Below are 21024 nucleotides of genomic sequence, written 5' to 3'. Positions count from 1 at the left end.
GTATGGGCTTTCCGTCAACTCTTTTAATATATTGACCTGAGCAACTGTCTTTCACGTTTAGCTTCCGTCCACCTTCGCATGGATAACAGTGGGCCCACCTGCTTCGGCCATTGACTCTCTACTATGAGGGACTGAATTTCATATCGATCTCGGCAGTGGTCTAGTTTCATGCAAGGGTCTGCTTTCATTAAATGTTCCATTTCCTATTTAATTGTACTTTTTTGCACTCCTTTCCATGCCGCATATAGACTGCGGTATTTTGACGTTTTACTACTTTAAAACTTGTTAGGCCCGTTTCATATGTTTGCAATAAAATATATCTAAAAAACGCAGGCTTGCCAAGGCTAGATCCGTTAGCTTTGCCACTACTTGCTTCCCATTGCGCAATCGAAAATTGAGTGCAGGTACAAGAGATCAGTCTGTTATTTCTTTGGTGTCGACCTTGCGTCGAGGAGCTGGGGTTGTGCGAGGGCCCGATGTAGGGAACTGAGCGTGTAATTACATCAAACGCCCAATGACAACAGTCCTCTGTAGCATCACCGATCGCGAGCTTTACCTTACCACCTGCCAATGTTTTTGCTCAGCTCACATTGCGGGTACACAAAGGGTCCGTGGGCAACAGCTGCCCGTCGTCGGACAAAAATTCTTTTTTTTTCGTGTCAATCTCACGGAGGCTAGGAAAAAAAAAAAACCTGGAGTGGAAAGTATGTACTTCTTCCGACACGGTTGCCCGTCACATAGATTTTGGCTCTGGCAACCCTGGTTTTTGGCCTGGCGCCTCGATGAGAACATGCTGCCGGCCAGGAGCGTGGCTGCCGGCCAAGAGCGTGCAGATGTTGTCGAGCCGGGTCGCGCAGCCAGACGTTCCTTGCTGTACGGTGTCCCCCGTCCCCTCCCCTCTCCCCCCTCGGGGCACCTGCCGTACCCGGCCCCCCCTCCCTCTTCGTCTGGAGTGTGTTATCATGAACTCAACTCCCGGGTCTTGGCTCTGTTTTTTTAAATAACGCAAGGACAATGAAGGAACGCGGCCCGGGCCTGCGCTGGCTCCGGGCCTAGAACGTGTCACCGAGACGCGCTCTCGAATCCAAGGTTTCCAAAGCTCTCTGAAGGTGTATACCTACCCCGAGCTCCCGAGGCGCTGGACTTTCGCTTCAGATGGCCATGGCCCGTGAACAGTTGGACATCCTCGCACTTCGGCTCGAGAGGTGCTGAGCAAAACCGAGGTGGATCCAAAATGCCTTCAAAAATATATATAGCTATATAGATCGATTTTGTCTTATCTATGCAAAGACAATAAAAAGATTGCAGTCAATGTGGATGTGTGCTAGGCAGAGTGGCATAGCAAGGGGTGCCGTGAGCCCTACTGCAACCCAAAGGAAATCGACCACCTCACATTGGTAGTTCAGTAGCAAAATACAATTATGAGGGTTCAGTGGGCTCCTGGGCCCAAAGCATTTGTACCTGCTGCAACATTGATAGTGACGACCCGGACTTGGCAGCTTTCTGTTTCCGCCATCTTCCCTCCCACTTCAAACTTAATTCCTACTTGGGCTTGCGAGTCGTTTTCCTCACACGGTGAGGTGACTGCGTTCACTTCTCGACGACTTGAGCAGAGTGGAAGAGACAAAGAAAAGCACACCACAGATTCTTTCTCACATCAGACTTGATAAGGATGCGAGTTCGGTAGTTGTCGACTACACACAGTTTATTTCTTTGTGGCCACATTGCCCCCTGCTGGTAAGTTCGACATAAGCAGGCGAGAATCCTGTTACATGGACAGACGACAATAGTTAACTGTTTGCAACATTGCACATTTTCTAAAAGACTTATTTTCCCCCTGTACGTTGACTCTACCTTTCTGTTGTGCTGCATTGCGGAATGGGGGAAAAAACAAAGTAAAACAAACTAGATGTACCACATTGATAATGTGGGAATGCCCCGACATTTTACCTCAACCAGAATAGCCCCTTTCACTAGATCGGAGACGGTGCTGAGGCAATGTGTCCCAACATTAAGGCACCTCCCAATGTATCAAAATTCAGAAAATGCAATCAATTTAGTTAAGGGGCTCTAGATCAAAAGAACAGTTAAAGGGCTCAATTAAAGAAATCAAAAATAAAACGGTACAGAGTCAGTGCCATGAAGGCGCTAAATAGAAATATTTACAGAGAATGAAAAAAATCAGAAATTATTTCAAGTCCCAAGTGGACACCAAATTTGGGAGAGCAGTGGACGGCATCCCTAGCAGAACAGGGAAATCTTCTGTCTCACCGACAAACTCGAGGGTTTTTATACACAATTTGTTTACACTGCACACTTTTTAAATAACACTTTTAATACAAGTTGGCATCAAAATCAACAGGTTTACAGGCACTTCTGAATTGGCACTTGTGAAGTATTTCAGTATTTTCATTATGTGCCAGGCAGTTCGAGCCCTTCAATGGTTGGTGTTGGTGCGTGGGAAAGGGAACATTCACTGCAACGCCCACTAGAACTTATTGCGAATCAGTTCACTTTTCTTTAGCATAACTCCATAATAAGTGTTCACAGGCAGTCAAACTGCATATGTAAAACGACTTGACCCCAAGTAACACATTTCATTTCTTAGTCATGTGTTCTAAAAGAAAATCTACTTGGATGGGATGGGAACATGAATCTACTTGGATGGGATGGGAACATGAATCTACTTGGATGGGATGGGAACATGAATCTACTTGGATGGGATGGGAACATGAATCTACTTGGATGGGATGGGAACATGAATCTACTTGGATGGGATGGGAACATGAATCTACTTGGATGGGATGGGAACATGAATCTACTTGGATGGGATGGGAACATGAATCTACTTGGATGGGATGGGAACATGAATCTACTTGGATGGGATGGGAACATGAATCTACTTGGATGGGATGGGAACATGAATCTACTTGGATGGGATGGGAACATGAATCTACTTGGATGGGATGGGAACATGAATCTACTTGGATGGGATGGGAACGTAAAACATGATGCAGCTCTCGGACAGCAGTGCTTCTGAAGATTAAACTGTTCTCACAGGTTCAGACCCCAGACCTTGGATTACACGCAGACCGCAAGCATCACAAATCACTCCAACTGTAGAGGCGCGGGACACACACAGCAATAGTGGTAATACTATAAAAGGCTTTTATCAGACTAGAGGATGAAATGTTTTTCATCTGAGGCCTGACGTTTTAGCTGTTCCCGCATGTTTACCAAGGTACGGATGAAATCACATCAGCAATTAGTGAACCGACCTCTGCACGAGTCATCACTTAAAGAACAGCTACCATATATCATGGAAATGCAATCATTTTATCACCAAAGACAGGCTGCTTATTAGTCCTCTAGTACACACTTTTTATTATTCGCATACAAGCTTTTTGTTTCTTAAATACGCAGTTTTACACACGAGGAAACCATGTTTTGGTAATCATAAGCTTGTTGTCAGTAAATAACTTTATTCCCAATTACTAGCCTTCAGTTTCATTAAATTTGTCTTTGGCATTGAAATGACAGCTTGTCGTTTTTATCAAACACTTACATATGCTACTGCCACGCAGTCGGATTCTGCCTCACGTGCTCATGCATCAGTTGCATGCCAGGAATGTCCACCATGAAGGAGTAGCCGCCACCATATATGTCGGGGGTTGCCACTATGTGCCAAAGTCACTGTTATCCGAGGTGGGAGCACACTATGTCAGGCCCCTGTTTATGCCATGGGTGGTCGCCATGATACCAGAGGCAAGAGAAGGGCACAGTTTGTCCACCTTCAAGGGGGCATAATGCACCATGATCTCCACGATGTCAAGAGGCACAATATGCCAGCGCTGCTGTTTTGGCATGTGTGGTCACAATATGGCAGCCTGGGCCATTTATATGCCAAGCAAAGCCCAATTGTATTTCAAGGTGTGGCCACCCTTATGCCATAACCACATAATGTTAATGGAGAGCATAATGAACCTGTGACCCCAATTTCACAGGTGGCAACAATTCTGCTGTTGTGGTCATAAAAAGCTGGTTGCCTGCAATGACCACCGTCATGTCGAGGGTAGACACCATGATGCCAATCGCTATAACAGAGTGCAAGGGCTACAGCTACTGCGTGCCAGGACAAACCTTATGTCGGCGGTGGGCATCAACATTTCAAGAGCATCAACAAAATGCCAGGTCGACAATGATGTCAGGGGGGTCTGTTGGAACACGATGGCAGCAGCCCTCACCTGATGCACAGAATGCGTCATCACTTTTAAATGGGAGGCTTGCATCCTACACCTTTATAGCAGGATTAAGAGACATAAGGTTACATGCCACTTCCTAGACCTAAGCCTAGCAACCGCTTAAAGGTTGATCACTAAGACATGGAGGCCCTCTGAGGCCCCCGTGCCTTAGCGTGGCAGCGTTTCTTACTGATATGGGCCCAGGGACAGAGCATTGCACTGCACCGAGAGGAGACGTTAGCACTTCGGACTCCCGATGGCCGCTAGCTGGGACGTAATACTCGCAGATTTGCAAAGCATCCACAGTGCAGAGGTGGGTGGGCTGACCCTAGGGGATGGGTCGCTCACTGAGCATAATGGACTGATGCTTGGCTTGGTGGGACTGCGACGCGAAGCCACCCGCAGTTTTGTGCACCTTGTCTGTGACTAGGCACATCCCTCACTAATTACAGAATCACTACTATCTAAAATGCAAACCTAAGTGGCACAGGAGTGCGGGCTGGGTGGACAAAAATGGTGTTCCAGTTTTAAACGCTAACCCTGCATTGTTTTCTTTCTCCCCGATTGAACGCATTAACGGAGTGTACCCAGTGGGCCTGAGACATCCTTACCTGCAACCAGCTGCAATATACTCCTGTCCTCTGTAACTCTCTCGCAGTGTCCTGGATTGTGGCTTACCCCGAACACTGGGGGCATTCAATGTGTTAGAGTGTACAAGTCTGTGTTATAAATTGAAAATCAATAAAACCAGATAGAAAAAAAAAGAAAAATGTCAGTGAGGTCTGCCATTTCATCAGGGGTGACAGTAATTATGTTAGGGATGTTGTCCCCAGCAGAGGCAAAGTTCCACACCCTCCTTGAAAAAGCAAACATTAGTGCAACAGACCTGTTCACTCAGTCAAACCTGCATGAAACACGCCCACACCCATCAAGCAAACATTCGAACATCTCAAAATCGAGACAGCAGAAGCATCGCTCGTCCCGCTAAACATGCTGCCCGCCAGCCTGGAAGGGGTGAGCACCTTTTCTGACCGACCAGCACAACATCATATTGAGTGGCTAGCTATAGGTTTTCCTAGTGCTCAAGAGATGCAGTGTCCACTCTTGAATACCTGTGAAGCCTTAATGTCAACTCCTGGAAGGCAGAGCCCAGGGGAATAGGTAGGTGGGATGCCAGGGCCTTAGTATGAAGTGAGAGACTGTGGTGGGACCAGGGCTTGGTGAGCAACGGTGGCCTTAGATAAACTGGAATCCGTTCCTTTCCTTCTGCACCTTCCGATGTGGATCCGGAGCTCTGCTACCAATGGTTCATCTTCCGATGACCCCTAAAACGATTTCCAGTGTGCTAGGGAACAATGTCCCCAAACAGAACTACAAGCTTCAAACTATGCCTTAGCAGCAGAAATCAGATATCGGTCACATATCTGCACTTGCTCCTTTGGCATCTGGGCTTGGGCCCCGACTAGAAGTCATGTGACAAATGTGCCTTCATGCACCTGAATTAAATCTGTGACTGGTGGGGGAAAGCTGTATGTCGCAGAACACAATAAGAAGTTTCAGCATTCACACAAGTCCCTCTCTATGTTGCAGGCATGTACTCCTTCCTCATTCCCTCCAGCACGTTTAGCCCCAAAGAACCACCAGGGACCCCTGTCGGGTTACTGCTGGCAGATCTTTTCTCGAAACATTCTGACCGGTTTGGACCCGCTTTGGGCCCTTTACGGACAATGGTACATGCTTCCACTCCCACTGCAAGACCGGCGCCTGTGCCGTCCATGTCAATGCCAGTGCCAATGCCACTGCTGCCAGATAAACATCCAGTACTGATACAGATTTCTGGCACCAAACCGGTTTTGGCCGAATTTTAACTGACATTGTGTTGTAAGATTATAAAAGTTTAAACGGCTATCATATACCTGGGCTCTGACCCAGTGCCCTTTCCAGAGAGTATATGACAGCAGAGCCTCCATCATGGTTTTGGCTCCGATTGAGATCAAAGAACAACCCAGGATGTGGATGATGAGGGTGGTGATGGCTCTCCCTCCTCCTCCTCACTACACAGATGTGCCTTTTACTTGGATTTGCAAGAAGCAGTTGGCTTTGACACCTCTCCTGAGACAGGGCTTGAGTCTCCACTTGGGCACCCAGTGGAAAAAGCACCTCCTTTGTAGTGGTGGCCAGGAGGGCAGCTGAGGTTCTGGATTTCAGTTGTCATTCGACACCCGAACAAACGTACGGACAGAAATTTTGCAGCCTGGGCCAGATACTTCTTAGCTCTTGCTCCCTTTTCAATAAGACCCTCACTTATACCTTGATGACCACTTGAACAAAGCCGTATTTCTGCCCTGTGGTAAATAGGCAGGTAACAAGGTGTCGCAGGCTGGCTCCGGGCAAGCGGAGCTTCATATCAAACATCCTACTGCATAGAACATTGTAGTTCAGCACTCAACCAGTAAAGTGAATCCCAGTTCATTCAGTAAAAATCCCTTGGATAGTCCAAGAGAATTGAGACTTTTGGCAAATGTATATTTTCCTCTGTGAATCTGAAATTACGCTTTATTAACGCAGTTTGCTGACTAGGTTGTTATACACATGGCCGGTGGTATATGGCCAGTGAATTCTTGCTGTTGGTCGTAGGGCCTCTTTGGCTCATATGGTTCATGATGGACAAGCAGCAGCCAAATATGGTAAACATGCTGGTCTAGACTACTAGCTAGAGAATTGACACCAGTGTTGTCTTTTGTCGACACATGGATGTGATCCACAGGATTGTCCGGTGATATGCATGCCTCCCTCCCTCATGGATATGTTTTTTGACGATTGTCAACTTTTCAGTGAGAATTCTGTGCTTGAGTGTTTTCAAGAAAGTCGAGCAGCAGCACCCTTCTTGGATCTGTTGACCCTTGCTAAGCAGTTTCCACACCAATTCAAAAAGTTCAAAGGATACTCCACAGGGTTAGTGTATAGGAAAAGACAGCCTTACCAACTGGGGCAGCGGTCATTCAGTCCTTTCAAGGGTGTGAACTTGGGTCTGGCAGCAGCGTGCAGGCCAGCGGAGGCATCAGTCCTCATTTCTTTTCCCCCGGCTGAAACAGCCAGCAAACCACTTTTTGCTCTTAGTGGTGTATTCCCACCCATGGAGAGGGAGGTGGGTTACATCATTTCCTTCCAGAGAGATTATCTATTGCATCCAATAGATGAGGCTTTGATCGTTCCTCATGGCTATGCCCTGTCTGGTGTTTTTGCCCCACCAAATATTCCTCCCACATCGGAGCGAACTTAAGAACAGCACTGGTTCATTCTGCTGCAGGAGCACTTTTCAAGGGTGTTATTGCGAGGGTGCTGGTGCTGGTAAGAGGAGAGAGTTGTTAGTCTCACTTTTGCCTTGTGCCAAGGAAGGACAAGAGTCACAGGTCTATTATGTACCTTAATCTTCTAAATCCCTTCCTGCAGATGGACAAATTCAAAATTCTTATGCCGTCCCACATCTTGCCTGCCCTGGACCCTGGTGAGTGGATGATGTCCTTGAACCTGCAGGACATGTATTTCCATAAACTTCTCTTGAGGTCCCCCTATTTGTAGTTCAAAGTAGGTCATGAGCATTTTCAGTGCTCCCCTTCAGCCCCACTAGTGTCCCTCGGGTGTTCACGTAAGTGATGATGGTGGCCTCTGCCCTCCTTCAGAGTTGGTGATGCCAGTTTTCCCCTACCTTGGTGACTGACTAGTTGTTGAAGACAGGCTCATCATAGTAATTTGTAGACCGCCGCCAGATGATAGCGAATCGGTATTGTATTGTATTGTATTATATTATATTATATTGTATTGCAGCATTTATATAGAGCTTACTACCCCTGTATGGGTCGCTGAAGTGCTGGTCTACGTGGGCTGAATGCTACACTGTGTAGGGTATGTGGTTAGAAGGATGTTGTCTTTGTTTTGATCCTGTGTGGGAAGTTTTTCCATGTTGAGCGCGGTTACGATTAACGTGTTATGGTATGCTGTGTGGTGGCTGATGAAGTGTGAGCGACAGATACGCCGTTTTATTATTTTCAATATGCTGATAGCTTTTTGAACAGTTCTGCAGGGTCCTTTATGGTATTTCTTATGATAGTCTTCTTAGCCCGTCTCTGTGCTGGGTTGTCCAGTATGAGATTTTGTATGTAGTTGTGGCCTTAAGCTGGCATGGTTGGAGGGAGGAGAAGTGGAGAGATCTGTTGGGATAGGTGGTGGTATCATGCCATATCTGAGTGTCACTGTGAGATGTAAAGAAGCAGGCAGAGTGTGCAGATATTTGGGACCTGCAGTGGTGGACTATATAAGAGTTCTCCTAATTGTCCAGCAGTGTGTGACAGATCTCTTCAGTTATCCATGCCATCAGTGTGCTTGGCTGTACAGTGGTGGTGATTGACAGCCTTCACACCAGATATGTCTTATGTGTATGTAAGAGGTATAAGTTACAATTTGCTGCTGACCGCTGCTTATATGGTCTTAATGTTATATTGAGCAATAATTGTTATATATTCAAGTACATACCTAACCGTAGGTCCGCTCTTTTAAGCTTACCTGTCAATTAAAAGCAGTTTGGTGGTTAGGTTGGTTCTAATGTGTGGGTTGTAAGTTGAGGATTGCACTCGAGGGTGTGACTTTTTTAGGTCTCGCTGAGTCAGCGCGCATGCGCTGCTTGGAGAGACTTTAGTAGGTGAGTTTTCAAAGTGCTGCTGGCTGGCGACAAGCTTGTGTTCACGCGAGCATGCACGCGCGAACCGCCAGCCTTCAGCGCCATCTGTCTTTCCTCTTGCTTGCTCCCTGCCTCTGCCCCTCCCCCCTGGTTAAAGTTTTAGATGTGTCTTTATATTATTTTTAAATGTTTTTTGTTGCGTGGTTTACAAACAAAATCGTTTTGTTACTAGGCTCGTGTTAACGCTCTAACTAGAGCCAGGCCAGACCCCTAGCTCAGCTCTGGCTCGTTCTATGCATTTGCTGGTTCACCCACATCTACGTTTTAACAGCGTTTTATTCATGTGATATATTGTTGCCTAACTACCGAACTGAAATAAAATACATTTCCATACAAAACACTGTTTGTTGACTAGTGTGGAACTAAAGCAGCATGGCGGTCTTGTTCTTCTGTCTCCTCGCGTCCTGTCCCTGTTACTAGAGAATTGGCTTGGGAGTGCAGATTTTAAGTCACATTCCTCTACTTTCGCAGTTCACTTTTGAGCCGCAGGTTTTCTTTGCATCTTTTTTTTCTTCTACGTGTGATATCCGCCTGCCTGGCGCTTCTTTTTGCATCGCTTTCCCTGCAGCTCCCCTCTTTCATCTGAAACCCGCGCTCCCGCCCCGTCTGTCTCGCGCTCTGCTGAGCCACAAGGTGACCTTGAGAGGAAGCGCGCCCGTTAGTGGCGTGGTCACGTGGGGCCGCCTGCCTCGCTCGCTCCACCAGCGTTTCTTTCGCATAATACTTAGTAAAGGCACCAACCTCCTTCCACACCATGTCTTGTTCCCTTTTTCGGCGTTACCCCTTATGCTCCTCTTTCCCTTTCAATGGTTTTTATCCCTCCTCCGTGTTTAAACTCATTTTCTATTTTAACTATTTAATTTACTCCCTATTACCTGTTCGAGAGTACTTGTCCTTACATCTCCTCCTCACACATAATAATTCTCACAACCAGTGCTTTAAAGAGGCCATCCTGGGACTCTTATCTGGTAATAACTCGACAGGACTACAGTCACACAGAGACTAGACAAAGGCTCTCAGACTAGGAACAGGGGGAACCCAGCTTTCGGCAAAATGAAGGTTCAAAACATTGCCAGCAAGCCAGAATGGCACTACCATGAGACCAGAGAGCTACGAACACGGATCAGAACCATACTGTCATTCAAACGGAGTGCCTCAGGCAATGCCAGGTCAGAAACACCCTGTCATCAAAACTGAGGCAATAGACGGTATTAATGTCCCGCCACTGAGCATTTACTTGGGAACAGAACTCTTGTGGCAAAAATGTAATCCTACTGTGATCCAAACTTATTTTATCAACATATAACAGATTGTAAACCATCTGTCAATGGTGGTCTGCATCCATTCTCAGTGGTACAAGATCTAGTGGAGCGGGGCCAGCTACAATTAGAACTTCATACATACAATTACATCACAGGCTTGTCTTGTAGCATTTTTTTTCAAGTTGAGCCTACTATAGAGCGCCTGTTATGTCTGTTATTAGGTCGCACTTAATAGTATGTTCACTCACTGTCTGTTGCAAGACATATTCTGGAATTGGAGCCTGCCTGTTGCTTACCAAAGGTTAGTTTTCCTGCTACTTTCAATTTTTTGCTTCTTTTTCGTCTTGCCCATCTTGTGTCTATCCCGCCCTTGGATCAGACAATTTACTTGTGGCTTCCTCTGCTCACTTTTAGGGCCCTACTTTTTAGGACTCGCTGAGTCAGTGCGCATGCGCTGCTCGGAGAGACTTTAGTAGGTGAGTTTTCAAAGTGCTGCTTGCTGGCGACAAGCTTGTGTTCACGCGAGCGTGCACGCACGAACCGCCAGCCTTCAGCACCATCTGTCTTTCCTCTTGCTTACTCCCTGCCTCCGCCCCTCCCCCCGGTTAAAGTTTTAGATGTGTCTTTATAATATTTTTTAATGTTTGTTGTTGCGTGGTTTACAAACCAAATCGTTTTGTTACTAGGCTTGGGTTAACGCTCTAAATAGAGCCAGGCCAAACCCCTAGCTTGGCTCTGGCTCGTACTGTGCATTTGCTGGCTCACCCACATCCACGTTTTAACAGCGTTTTATTCATGTGATATATTGTTGCCCAACTACCGAACTGAAATAAAATACATTTCCATACAAAACACTGATTGTTGACTAGTGTGGAACCTATATCCAGGTGAGGAGAAGACGCGTCTATTTTGGCCTGCCCGCTGCTTCCCTCGGCGGGACCGTTCCAGTGGTCCGGTTGCTTTTCCGTCATCTATGAAGCCCTGACCCCTCTCTCCTGAGGCTGAGACTTCATATCTGGACCCCAGTTAGGGTTCAGCATTGCTTGTGGTCGACCCATTGTACCCTCTGATAAGAATTGAGGTATACCTACTCCTTGGTCGTCCCTAGGTCCTGAAGAAGTGTCGCTCGAGCCTGAGCACTCACGACACGAAACATGTTGACCTCTGTCAACTATAGGCTACCCTGATACCTAGAATCACAAGAGTAGCCTCCCTGGTTTTACCTAGTCCCAGCCCTACATAACCTAATTAAAATCATTTAGGGGCCAGGGTCTATTTTAGCTTTTTCTAGTCCCCACACAATTTAGGAGTCACTGTCCTCTACAATTTCACACATGGTCTTCACATAACGGCGTTCTCAGATCAGAAGATCTCCGCTAAAGATGCCACCAGGCACGTCGGACATTGCAGCGCCGGTCCGACGAGGAGTGCCCAATAATGAAGCATGACACCCTAACAGGTGTGTGAGGGCAACAAGATCTGAAATTAAAATTTCCCTCCCATGACAGATTTAACAGCTGGCTAATAGTGATCCTTACTAATTTGGCCATTAAGAGGAACTGTTTTTTCCTGTTTTTCCTAGTGTGGCACTAAAGCAGCATGGCGGTCTTGTTCTTCTGTCTCCTCGCGTCCTGTCCCTGTTACTAAGAATTGGCTTGGGAGTGCAGATTTTAAGTCGCATCCCTCTACTTTCGCAGTTCACTTTTGAGCCGCAGGTTTTCTTTGCATTTTTTTTTAGGTCGAGTCTAGGGCAGCGCATGCGCTGTGCTCTGGCGAGACTTTCAATAAGGGGGTTTTCAAAGTGCTCCCACTGAGGCCTAGAGCTTGCGTGCATGTGCGCGCGCTTACGAGCAGAGGCGCTATATGGCTTTCCTCTCGTCATGGGTGATCAGCTTTCAAGATACAAGAGCTTTCTTTCACAGAACTGTTACTACAACTGTCCACAAGGTGGTGGTGTTCCCACATTGTATATGGAAGCTACTTAATAAAGACAACATAGAAGTTAATACGGCATAGTGTTGCTTCCTGAGGACAGAGGCAGCTGGCGTTTTGTTCCTGCGTTTCCCCCTGTCATTGTCTCGCACCATGTTCTCAGTAATTATTACTATATATTTATGGGTTTTTTCAACTCAAGATGCCTCCCCTCCATGTGTACGATTAGGAGTCCTTTGTGAACAAAGAAGATGATGGTCGTGTCATCGTTCTAAGTTTGTTCCTGTTACTGGTTTTCTTGTGTATACTTCACTGATTTTCCAACTGGTCTGTTGCATCACAAGCTATCCCAACTGTGGGGTGTTGGGGAGGAGGGGGAAGAAGGCTGCTTTCTACAGAGTTACACTGGCATTTGGTGTTCCCACTGCCCTTGTTTCTTGTAGTCTTTCCCCAAAGCCTGATGGGAAGTGTAATGTTCATTCCTCTGGCTGATCGGAAGCACAATTCTTGCCTCCATGTCCTCAAAAAAAACAGAACTTCCTTTTACTATTTAGGAAAGTCGGTAGGTTTCACGGTTATTGTAGGAGTGGATGGATTGCTTAGGACTAACGTCGCAATTTCAAATGGTTTCAAAGAAGTGATTCGGAATTTAAAGCTTTTGGTTCAAAGCCATTATCGTGAAGAAGATGAAGAAACAGTTGAAGACGTTGGCGCACCACTGGACAATTGTCGTGAACTTCTGGATACAAACGTAATGACATTATTAGCAGTGCACGATTCCACCAGGCACACACACCACCAGCCATCAGTGCACACTTCCACTGGGCACATACCACCAGCCGTCAGTGCACGATTCCACCAGGCACACACACCACCAGCCATCAGTGCACGCTTCCACCAGGCACACACCAACAGCTGTCAGTGCATGCTTTCACCAGGCGCACACACACCACCAGCCGTCAGTGCACGCTTTCACCAGGCACACACCCCACCAGCCGTCCGTGCACGCTTTCACCAGGCACACCCCACCAGCCGTCCGTGCACGCTTCCACCAGGCATACACACCACCAGACGTCAGTGCACGCTTTCACCGGGCACACACACCACCAGCCGCCAGTGCACGCTTTTACCGGGCACACACACCACCAGCCGCCAGTGCACGCTTTCACCGGGCACACACACCACCAGCTGCCAGTGCACGCTTTCACCGGGCACACACACCACCAGCTGCCAGTGCACGCTTTCACCGGGCACACACACCACCAGCCGTCAGTGCACGCTTTCACCGGGCACACACACCACCAGCCGTCAGTGCACGCTTTCACCAGGCACACACACCACCAGCCATCAGTGCACGGTTTCACCAAGCACACAAACCACCAGCAATCAGTGCACGCTTCCACCAGACACACACACCACCAGCCGTCAGTGCACGCTTTCACCAGACACACACACACCACCAGCCGTCAGTGCACGCTTCTACCAGGCACACACCACCAGCCGTCAGTGCACGCTTTCACCAGGCACACACACCACCAGCCATCAGTGCACGGTTTCGCCAGGCACACAAACCACCAGCCATCAGTGCACGCTTCCACCAGACACACACACCACCAGCCTTCAGTGCACGCTTCCACCAGGCATACCCACCACCAGCCGTCAGTGCACGCTTCCACCAGGCATACCCACCACCAGCCGTCAGTGCACGCTTCCACCAGGCATACACACCACCAGCCGTCAGTGCACGCTTCCACCAGGCACACACACCACCAGCCGTCAGTGCAGCAGGCAGGCTCTTCTCAGAGTTTCTTGGTAAATATGTGTTCGATGCATGGGAGGGAGTGTGTCGAGTTTCCTTAAACCATGCTGAGTATGCAGGTGCAGTGCATGAACTCCCGTGTGAGTGAGTCACGCTGCCTGTGGCTCACTCACTCCACACTTGTAAATTGCGCCTGCACCAGGCATTTTCTCATTTGCAAAGTTAGGTGCATGCGCACAGCTAGGCAGCCCCAATGACTGTTTCCTACAACCAGAATGGAAACAACATTCAGAGCTATGAAAACAAGTTCATTTGATGAAAGGAACTGTTAACAAAAACCATGTCCAGCTATTGTAGATCTGGCAACTTAAACAAAACAGCAACAAAATACAAACCAGCATTGGCATAGCCAATAGGTCTCACATTTTGGACCGTATAAGTATTTAGTTATGCAGCAGAATATCCTTGGTGCAACAACACCCACTGTTGCATGGCTAAACACTTATAAGGTCCCAAATGCGAGACCTGTTGGCTATGCCAATGCTTGTTGTCCTCTGTTTCCAGGATGCAGGGTGGTGCAGTTTTATAGGGAATAGTTATGTTTTCAAAAATCTTTTGAAGTGTATATGCTGCTTCAAATTCTAGCTCATAGAGTTTGGCAGCTTGTACTAAGAAAACAGTGCCTCCTACTGATTTCTTATGGTAATATGGTGTGATAAGTGGTACAAACCTGGAGCGCAGTGTCCTGTTGTGTTTCTATTGCTTGAATTTAACTTGTAGGTGTATGCGGTCCTTTTCTGTGGAAAGCTTTGTTGATAATACAGAGTGCTTTGAAAATTGCCATTATAACTGTAGGTAGCCAGTGGAATGATTGCAGGACTAGATTAATGAGTTCTATCGGGTGAAAGTGGAGAAGAAGCCTTGCAGCAGCATTTTGCATGAGTTGCATTTTGTGCAGGATGGGTGCGGCAAGATATAGGATGTTGCCTTAGTCAAACTTGGAGATTACGATTGGGAGGATGGCTTGCATTGTATGTTGGTTTGCAAGGTATGAGTAGATGCAGCATAATGTTTTCATTGCGTAGAAGGCGCATTTTATGACAACATTAACATGGTGTATCAGGGATGGGTTTGAATCCATGGTTACTGCTAGGTTTCTAACTTCTCTTTGTGTTGGAGGGCTTTAAGTTCCTTAGGATATACAGTGGTAGTCTGGTACTTTTGCCGTTATCTGCAGGTCATAATCTGTCTTTTTGGTATTAAGCTTTAGATCGTTTCATTGTCCATGTGTTTGACACAAAGGAAGTCATCACGTTTTGAATTGTAGAGGTCTTCGGTTCTTGATCAAAGACCCTAAGACACACCTGACTCATTCACGGATACTTCCATTCATGGGAGCTAGTCTAGATACAGCGCAGTACAGGGCCTTTCCCTCGCCACAATGTGTCCAGGATATTCTGGAGTCTGCTTGGCTCCTGCATCTTCCTGATCAGCTCCGGCAGATGACACATGTGGGATCTGCAATGGATTCCGAAGTTCTATAGGGCCCAGCATCCAGGAAATATGATGGATATCATCTAGAACTCTGAGGAAGTTGCTCATGATCTGCAGTGATGGCTACTTCAACACAATTGGTGGAGCACAAGAATGTTCTCTCCTCCCACCTAAACCTGACGGTGGTGGCAGACGCCTCCATGCTGATTTAAGGATGTCACCTGAGGTTAGTGGAGATCAGAGGTCTCTGATGGAACCCTGGCCCCTTCATTTGCAGGCAATTTGTTTGGTTCTGAAGGTGTTCCTGACGTTTGTCAAGGCGCAGGTGGTGAAGGTTCTCACTCCCATGTTGTATTGCAGCAAGCGGGGTGGAGTGGGGTCTTGTGCCTGGAGGCTCTGTGGCTCCAGAGTTGGTTGGAGCGCCAGGCCAGTTCCCTAGTTGCGTCTTACCTGGCAAAGTCCCTGAATGCCTGAGCAGACGAGCTAAGCATTTATGTCTGTTAGATCACAAGTGGCACTTCATCTTGAGGTGGCAAGGGGCAGTGGGGAGAACCCTGGCTAGATCTTTTTGCCACTGCTGAGAATGCACAGTCCAAGGTTTTGCGTGTGGCAGTTTCCACTAGAACACCTGTTAGTAGATGCGTTCCAGCTGGAATGGAACCTAAGAATCATGTACACCTTACGGCACCTGCCTCTTCTGCCCTGGGTCTTGAAAAAGATAAAGAATGATCACGCCCAAATCATCCTAGTAGCTCCGGAGGCCAGGATGGTCTGGTAACTGGAACCTTTGGGAATGAGCATCTGCCCTCCGATCAGGCTGCCACTTTGTGATGATCTTCTGTCATAGCAACAGGGTTCTCCTCCTCCTTAGTCTGCACAAGCTACCATTACATGGAGATTGGCTGCACCTAGCTGCATTTGATCTGCTGCTGAAGTGGTAAATGTCATCCTCTCAGCTGGACACCATTTCAAAAAATCGATTTATGCTGGTACAAATTTGCGAAGCAAACACAAGCGGATGATGGACGGAGCGCTGAAACTTTTCAGACAATCTCCTAGCCCCCCCCCCCCCCCCCCCCCCCCCTCATCTGGGTTAAATCCATCACCATTTTTAGCTCACTTTGCCACCTCAGTTCAGACCCAGCTATATGCAAATTAGTCTTGACCCTGTGCCTCATGGGAACAGTCCAGCTCGAACTGCCAAGCCAGGTACAAATTTGTGGCCTGGTGTAGCATGTGCAAGACTGATCCCTTACAAGCAAAGCTGTTGGACGTCCTTTTTATATGTTTTATCTTCGGGCAAAGCCTTGCAGTGAGCACTATTAAAGGTTCTTTGTTGGCCCTTCCCGCCTTTGGATGTGTACCGTAGCAATCATCGTCTTTAAATATCTGTCGTGATGGAATTTATTAAAGGCTTGATGCACATGTTTCCTTCCAAGCCATTTGTGATGCCACAGTTGGACCTCAGTTTGGTCAGGTCATTTCTCATTGGAATGCCCTTTAGGCTGAAGCATAGTTGCTTGCTAAGTCTCCTCACTTTCAAGACTGTCTTCCTCATCTCGATTACATCAGCTCATTGTGTGAGTGAACTCCAGGTACTTTAATGCAACCTCATACACCTTTTTCCCAGTTTTGATGTTGCTGGGGATGCTGGTGGTGTTCTTGTCAAAATTAGTGGCACGTTTACATATGCACATGTTCTGATCGCGCATGCGCTCTCAAGACTATTGTGTACAACAAAGTGCTTTCAGCCACCCATTGCTTACCATTCATTGGCTTCTTGGTCCCTCTTCTGTGCTGCCTCCTACTTGGCCAATGCATGCCCAGTGTCACTTCCTTGCCTTTCTGTAGAACATGGTCCAAGCACAGATTGAGTCAACTTAGTGCACGTCCACTGCTCGTTATAGGATTGAGGTACTATTTCTCCTCACCCCTCCCCATGCATAGTGCTTCCTTTCCCTCCCACCCACATTTTACTTTCAGCCATGTTGCACAGCGGCTTCCCTTTTGAGCAGCATGGCTAAAAATGCATTGCCAAATCGAACAGATCTCGCATAGGCGAGACCTATTGACTTTGCCAATGATTATTTACTTATAATATCAAGGAGCCCCGTGTGGATGATCCACTTTTTATTAGGGTGCCCTAGGGCTAAGAAAGGAAAGGCTGTGCAGAAGAGGCATCTGTCATGGTGGAACATTCGCTGCATCAAATTCTGCTACGCACTGGTAAAGAGCAGCTCCCTCAATGTCTGAGAGCTCATTCCACGAGGGCTAATTCTGTATTGACTCATGGGCTGCCTCTTTTTGACATCTGCCAGGGTGCAACATAGGTGTCATTGCATATGTTCACAAAGAACCACTACCTTGACCGCCTGGTCCGGTGGAAGGGCACTTTGCCCACTCACTCCTGCAGGACATTTTAGCCTGTATCCACTCTACAGTCCTTCCACCTGATGAGATACTGCTTGCGTATATGTTCTGAAATGAGAACCTGCTATTTGAAGTATCCATCAGAAGAAAAAGTTACTTTCCTTGTGGGAAGCTCTTTCTAGTGAATACACTAACCGCAGATTCCTCACTGCCCGTTTACCTCCCCGTCTGTGTACTGGGCTCTTTTTAGCACGTTAAAGGTCCTGCGTTAGTATTCAGCACACTGGTGCCAACAGTTCTTACTCTGCTTTCAACGGGCGCAAAAAAGGCAAAACAAGAAAGTCATTGCGCAGGTTGGCACTTATATTCAGCTCTACTCAGTCACTTCTGGGGCGGTATGGAGCCAACGTGGAGCAGCACAGCGCCACTTAGCACGCAGGAGCACTGCTTATGTAAAGTTTTCTTGATCAAACCTGACACCTAGGGAGTATTCAAAGGTGAGGAAATGGTGGTTAAATACAATCTCCACTTGAAAGTGCCTTACTGAAGGTAATCCACTTGTTCTTCATGAAGAAAACTACAACAGTGTATGCCAGATTGAAATATATTTCTAAAGTCATTTGCTTTTACTCATCATTCATGAGTAGGTAAAAAGAAGTATGCCAAACAAAGAAATGATCGATTTTGGGGGTGCTACTGAAAGAGCAGAGAAAAACATGAGGAGGAAAGAAAGATGGGGGCTACTAAGTGTTAGCGGGTGGATAGAACAAGGATGAGAAGAAGATGAACGGGTACTGTATTGCCCTTCCAAATAAAGTAATCAAAGAATTGTTCAGTGAAAGAGAATTTAATGACAATGCCACAGACATGTTACAAGAAAGTTTGAGAACACAGCAATGCCATTGATGGGAGTATGGCTTGTTGAGACTGACCAAAAGACTTCTATCCTTTAGGTGGGGGAAGTGACTTAATTCTCCTAACAAGTTGAGAAGCATGTAAGTGCTGAAGGGCCTCAATTGTCAAAAATAAAAGAATTACAAGCACAAATCTCTATTTTCAACCAGCAGTCTCTTCTTTTACAAAGAGTTTTGGTCACTATCTGGGCCTGTCTGATCATCGAGTGTTGCACTAATGAAAAAAACAAAAAAACAAGAAAAAGTAGTGTCTTGACGTAGAGAAGTTTTGCGAAAGTTCTGAGTATTCCTTCTGGTTTCCCCTTAGCAACAAAGACGAGAGCGTGAGGCTCGGCGACAGCAAGAGCGTGAGCAGAGGAGAAGAGAGCAAGAAGAAAAGAAAAGGATGGAAGAGCTGGAGAAAAGGCGCAAAGAGGAAGAGGAGCGGAGGAGAGCAGAGGAAGAGAAAAGGAGAGTGGAACGGGAACAGGTGGGTCCATGATAACCATATTGTAATCTTGCGTTAAATTATATGAGGAGATTTCATTGTGTACTATATGCATACTGTAGATTGCTTTAGAGTAATTTCAGGGCTTTAGAAATGATCACTGGGTGTATAAATCTTGAACTGCGTGCAGAACGATATTGAATGTGCCCAGTCAAGCACAGAATAGATCTGGCTTTAGTGAATTGACCCTAGCTGGCATGTACCATTTTCATATACCTTATAAGGTAACAGGTCAGGAATAAGACTTTCACAGGGTCTCTGTCTGTTGTATGTCATCTTGTTAAGAACAGTATATACTTCACTGGCAGAAGGATGAATCTCTGCTTATCTTGTATTTCGTTCATTCACATCAGCCATTCGTTGTTTGCAATTTTTTGTGTCAAATCCATCTCTGGAACCCATGTGCCATGCCTTGGAAGGTCCAGGAATGCATCCCTGTTCGTTTAAAGCTGGAAAGGTTTGCCACACAAAACTTTTTCAGTGTTTTTTGTAAAACCTTTGGACTTCGTCTGCAGATACTTCCTTTCACATCTACCGGCAAACATTTTCCCTGCGGCAGAGAAAAGTAAGATTAGTTGTAAACCTGCGCCAAAGAGTGTGCTCTACAAATTCATCCTAAAGAGGTTACTTTGCTAGAGGTGACCATACCAGCAAATCTCTTTGAAACCAACAAAAAAAAGTTTTGGCATTTGAAAATAAACCTTTAACATTACGCTGGCTCACCTTTGAGATGCCTCGTGGTGTAGCGTGTATATTCACATTGCCAGATTTGCACAAAATCACCTCGGCACGTGTATTTATGCTTTGTTGCTTTATCATTTTTGACTTATTGGAAGTTTCTCTTACTGAGTTTCTGACTTTATTGTAGTTTTTAAATAAGAAAGCATTTGCTCGAATTATTTTCCTGCTATATACGGTCATCACCATCCTGGTCTCTTCAGTCCTTTCTTGCGCCCTATTAAGGCTCAGAAGCCAGACTTCTGATTTCCACTAGAAAACATGACCAGATCGCACCCTCTCGTAACAAACTACATTAACTTCCCACTGAAGCTACCAAAACATTTAAAATCAGCTGCATTTCCTAAGAAGCCAGAATAATTTCCTAAGATCCCTTCATCTCGCAACTCTGCTCAACATCTCAGGCGACCAAAAAGGGTCCCTCAAACTAAAAATTCTTTATATCTGGAAAAACCTCAAATCAAGATCTTCCAAGTGCTGAACTAAACTTTCTCAGCTGAGGCAGCATCCTTCTGGAATTTGGCAACCAGCATACCTCTGAATCATACATGTGTTCCTGTCATTCAGGAAACAACCAAAATCTCACCTCTTTTGTATAAACCATATGTTCGAGGCATATGAGCTGCAGATTGTACACTTAGCATAGGTCGCCATCTGGTGTTGGGCCCGGATGTTTGCAGTTTGTTTTTCTTCTTGGACCGTCTTTGGAAGTCACGAGTTTGGTGACTCCTCCTTCGGTCCGTACTGCGCATGGGCTTCGGCTCCATCCTCAGATTGTTTTTTTCCGCCATCAGGCTCGGATGTGATCCTTCGTACTCCGGCTTCGAACTTCTACGGTTCCAGCCTCGACGGAAAATCCTCGATTCTTCGAGTTCCTTCATCATCTTCATCTCTCGAAGCGGCACTTTTTCCATCCCGTACATCGACACCGGCCTTCGGGCCCTCCGCGACTCCGGTCCCGGCCGATGGAAAGGACTCCGTTTAAAAAGTGCCCAAAATGTGGGTCTAAATTTCCCCACACCGACCTCCATCAGGTGTGTAACCTTTGCCTCTCTCCGGAACACGAGGCTCGAGACTGCCCCGCCTGCA

The 21024-nt window shown here is 46.7% G+C and overlaps 1 protein-coding gene across 12 annotated transcripts in view; it reads left to right on the top strand.

Moving 5' to 3' along the window:
• The window catches only part of MAP4K4 (mitogen-activated protein kinase kinase kinase kinase 4), a 528397-nt gene that overhangs the window by 385083 nt on the left and 122290 nt on the right, over positions 1 to 21024 (top strand). For all 12 annotated transcript variants that reach the window (XM_085622755.1, XM_085622753.1, XM_085622748.1 and 9 more), the window contains exon 13: positions 19018 to 19179. In XM_085622755.1, coding sequence (XP_085478881.1) covers positions 19018 to 19179 — 162 coding nt within the window. The remainder of the gene's footprint in view (positions 1 to 19017; positions 19180 to 21024) is intronic.

This window comes from Triturus cristatus, chromosome 8, assembly GCF_964204655.1.
Source record: "Triturus cristatus chromosome 8, aTriCri1.1, whole genome shotgun sequence".
Classification (NCBI taxonomy): Eukaryota; Metazoa; Chordata; class Amphibia; order Caudata; family Salamandridae; genus Triturus; species Triturus cristatus.
Note: the sequence above shows the minus strand (reverse complement) of the source record. Positions and strands in the feature narration are given on the sequence as shown.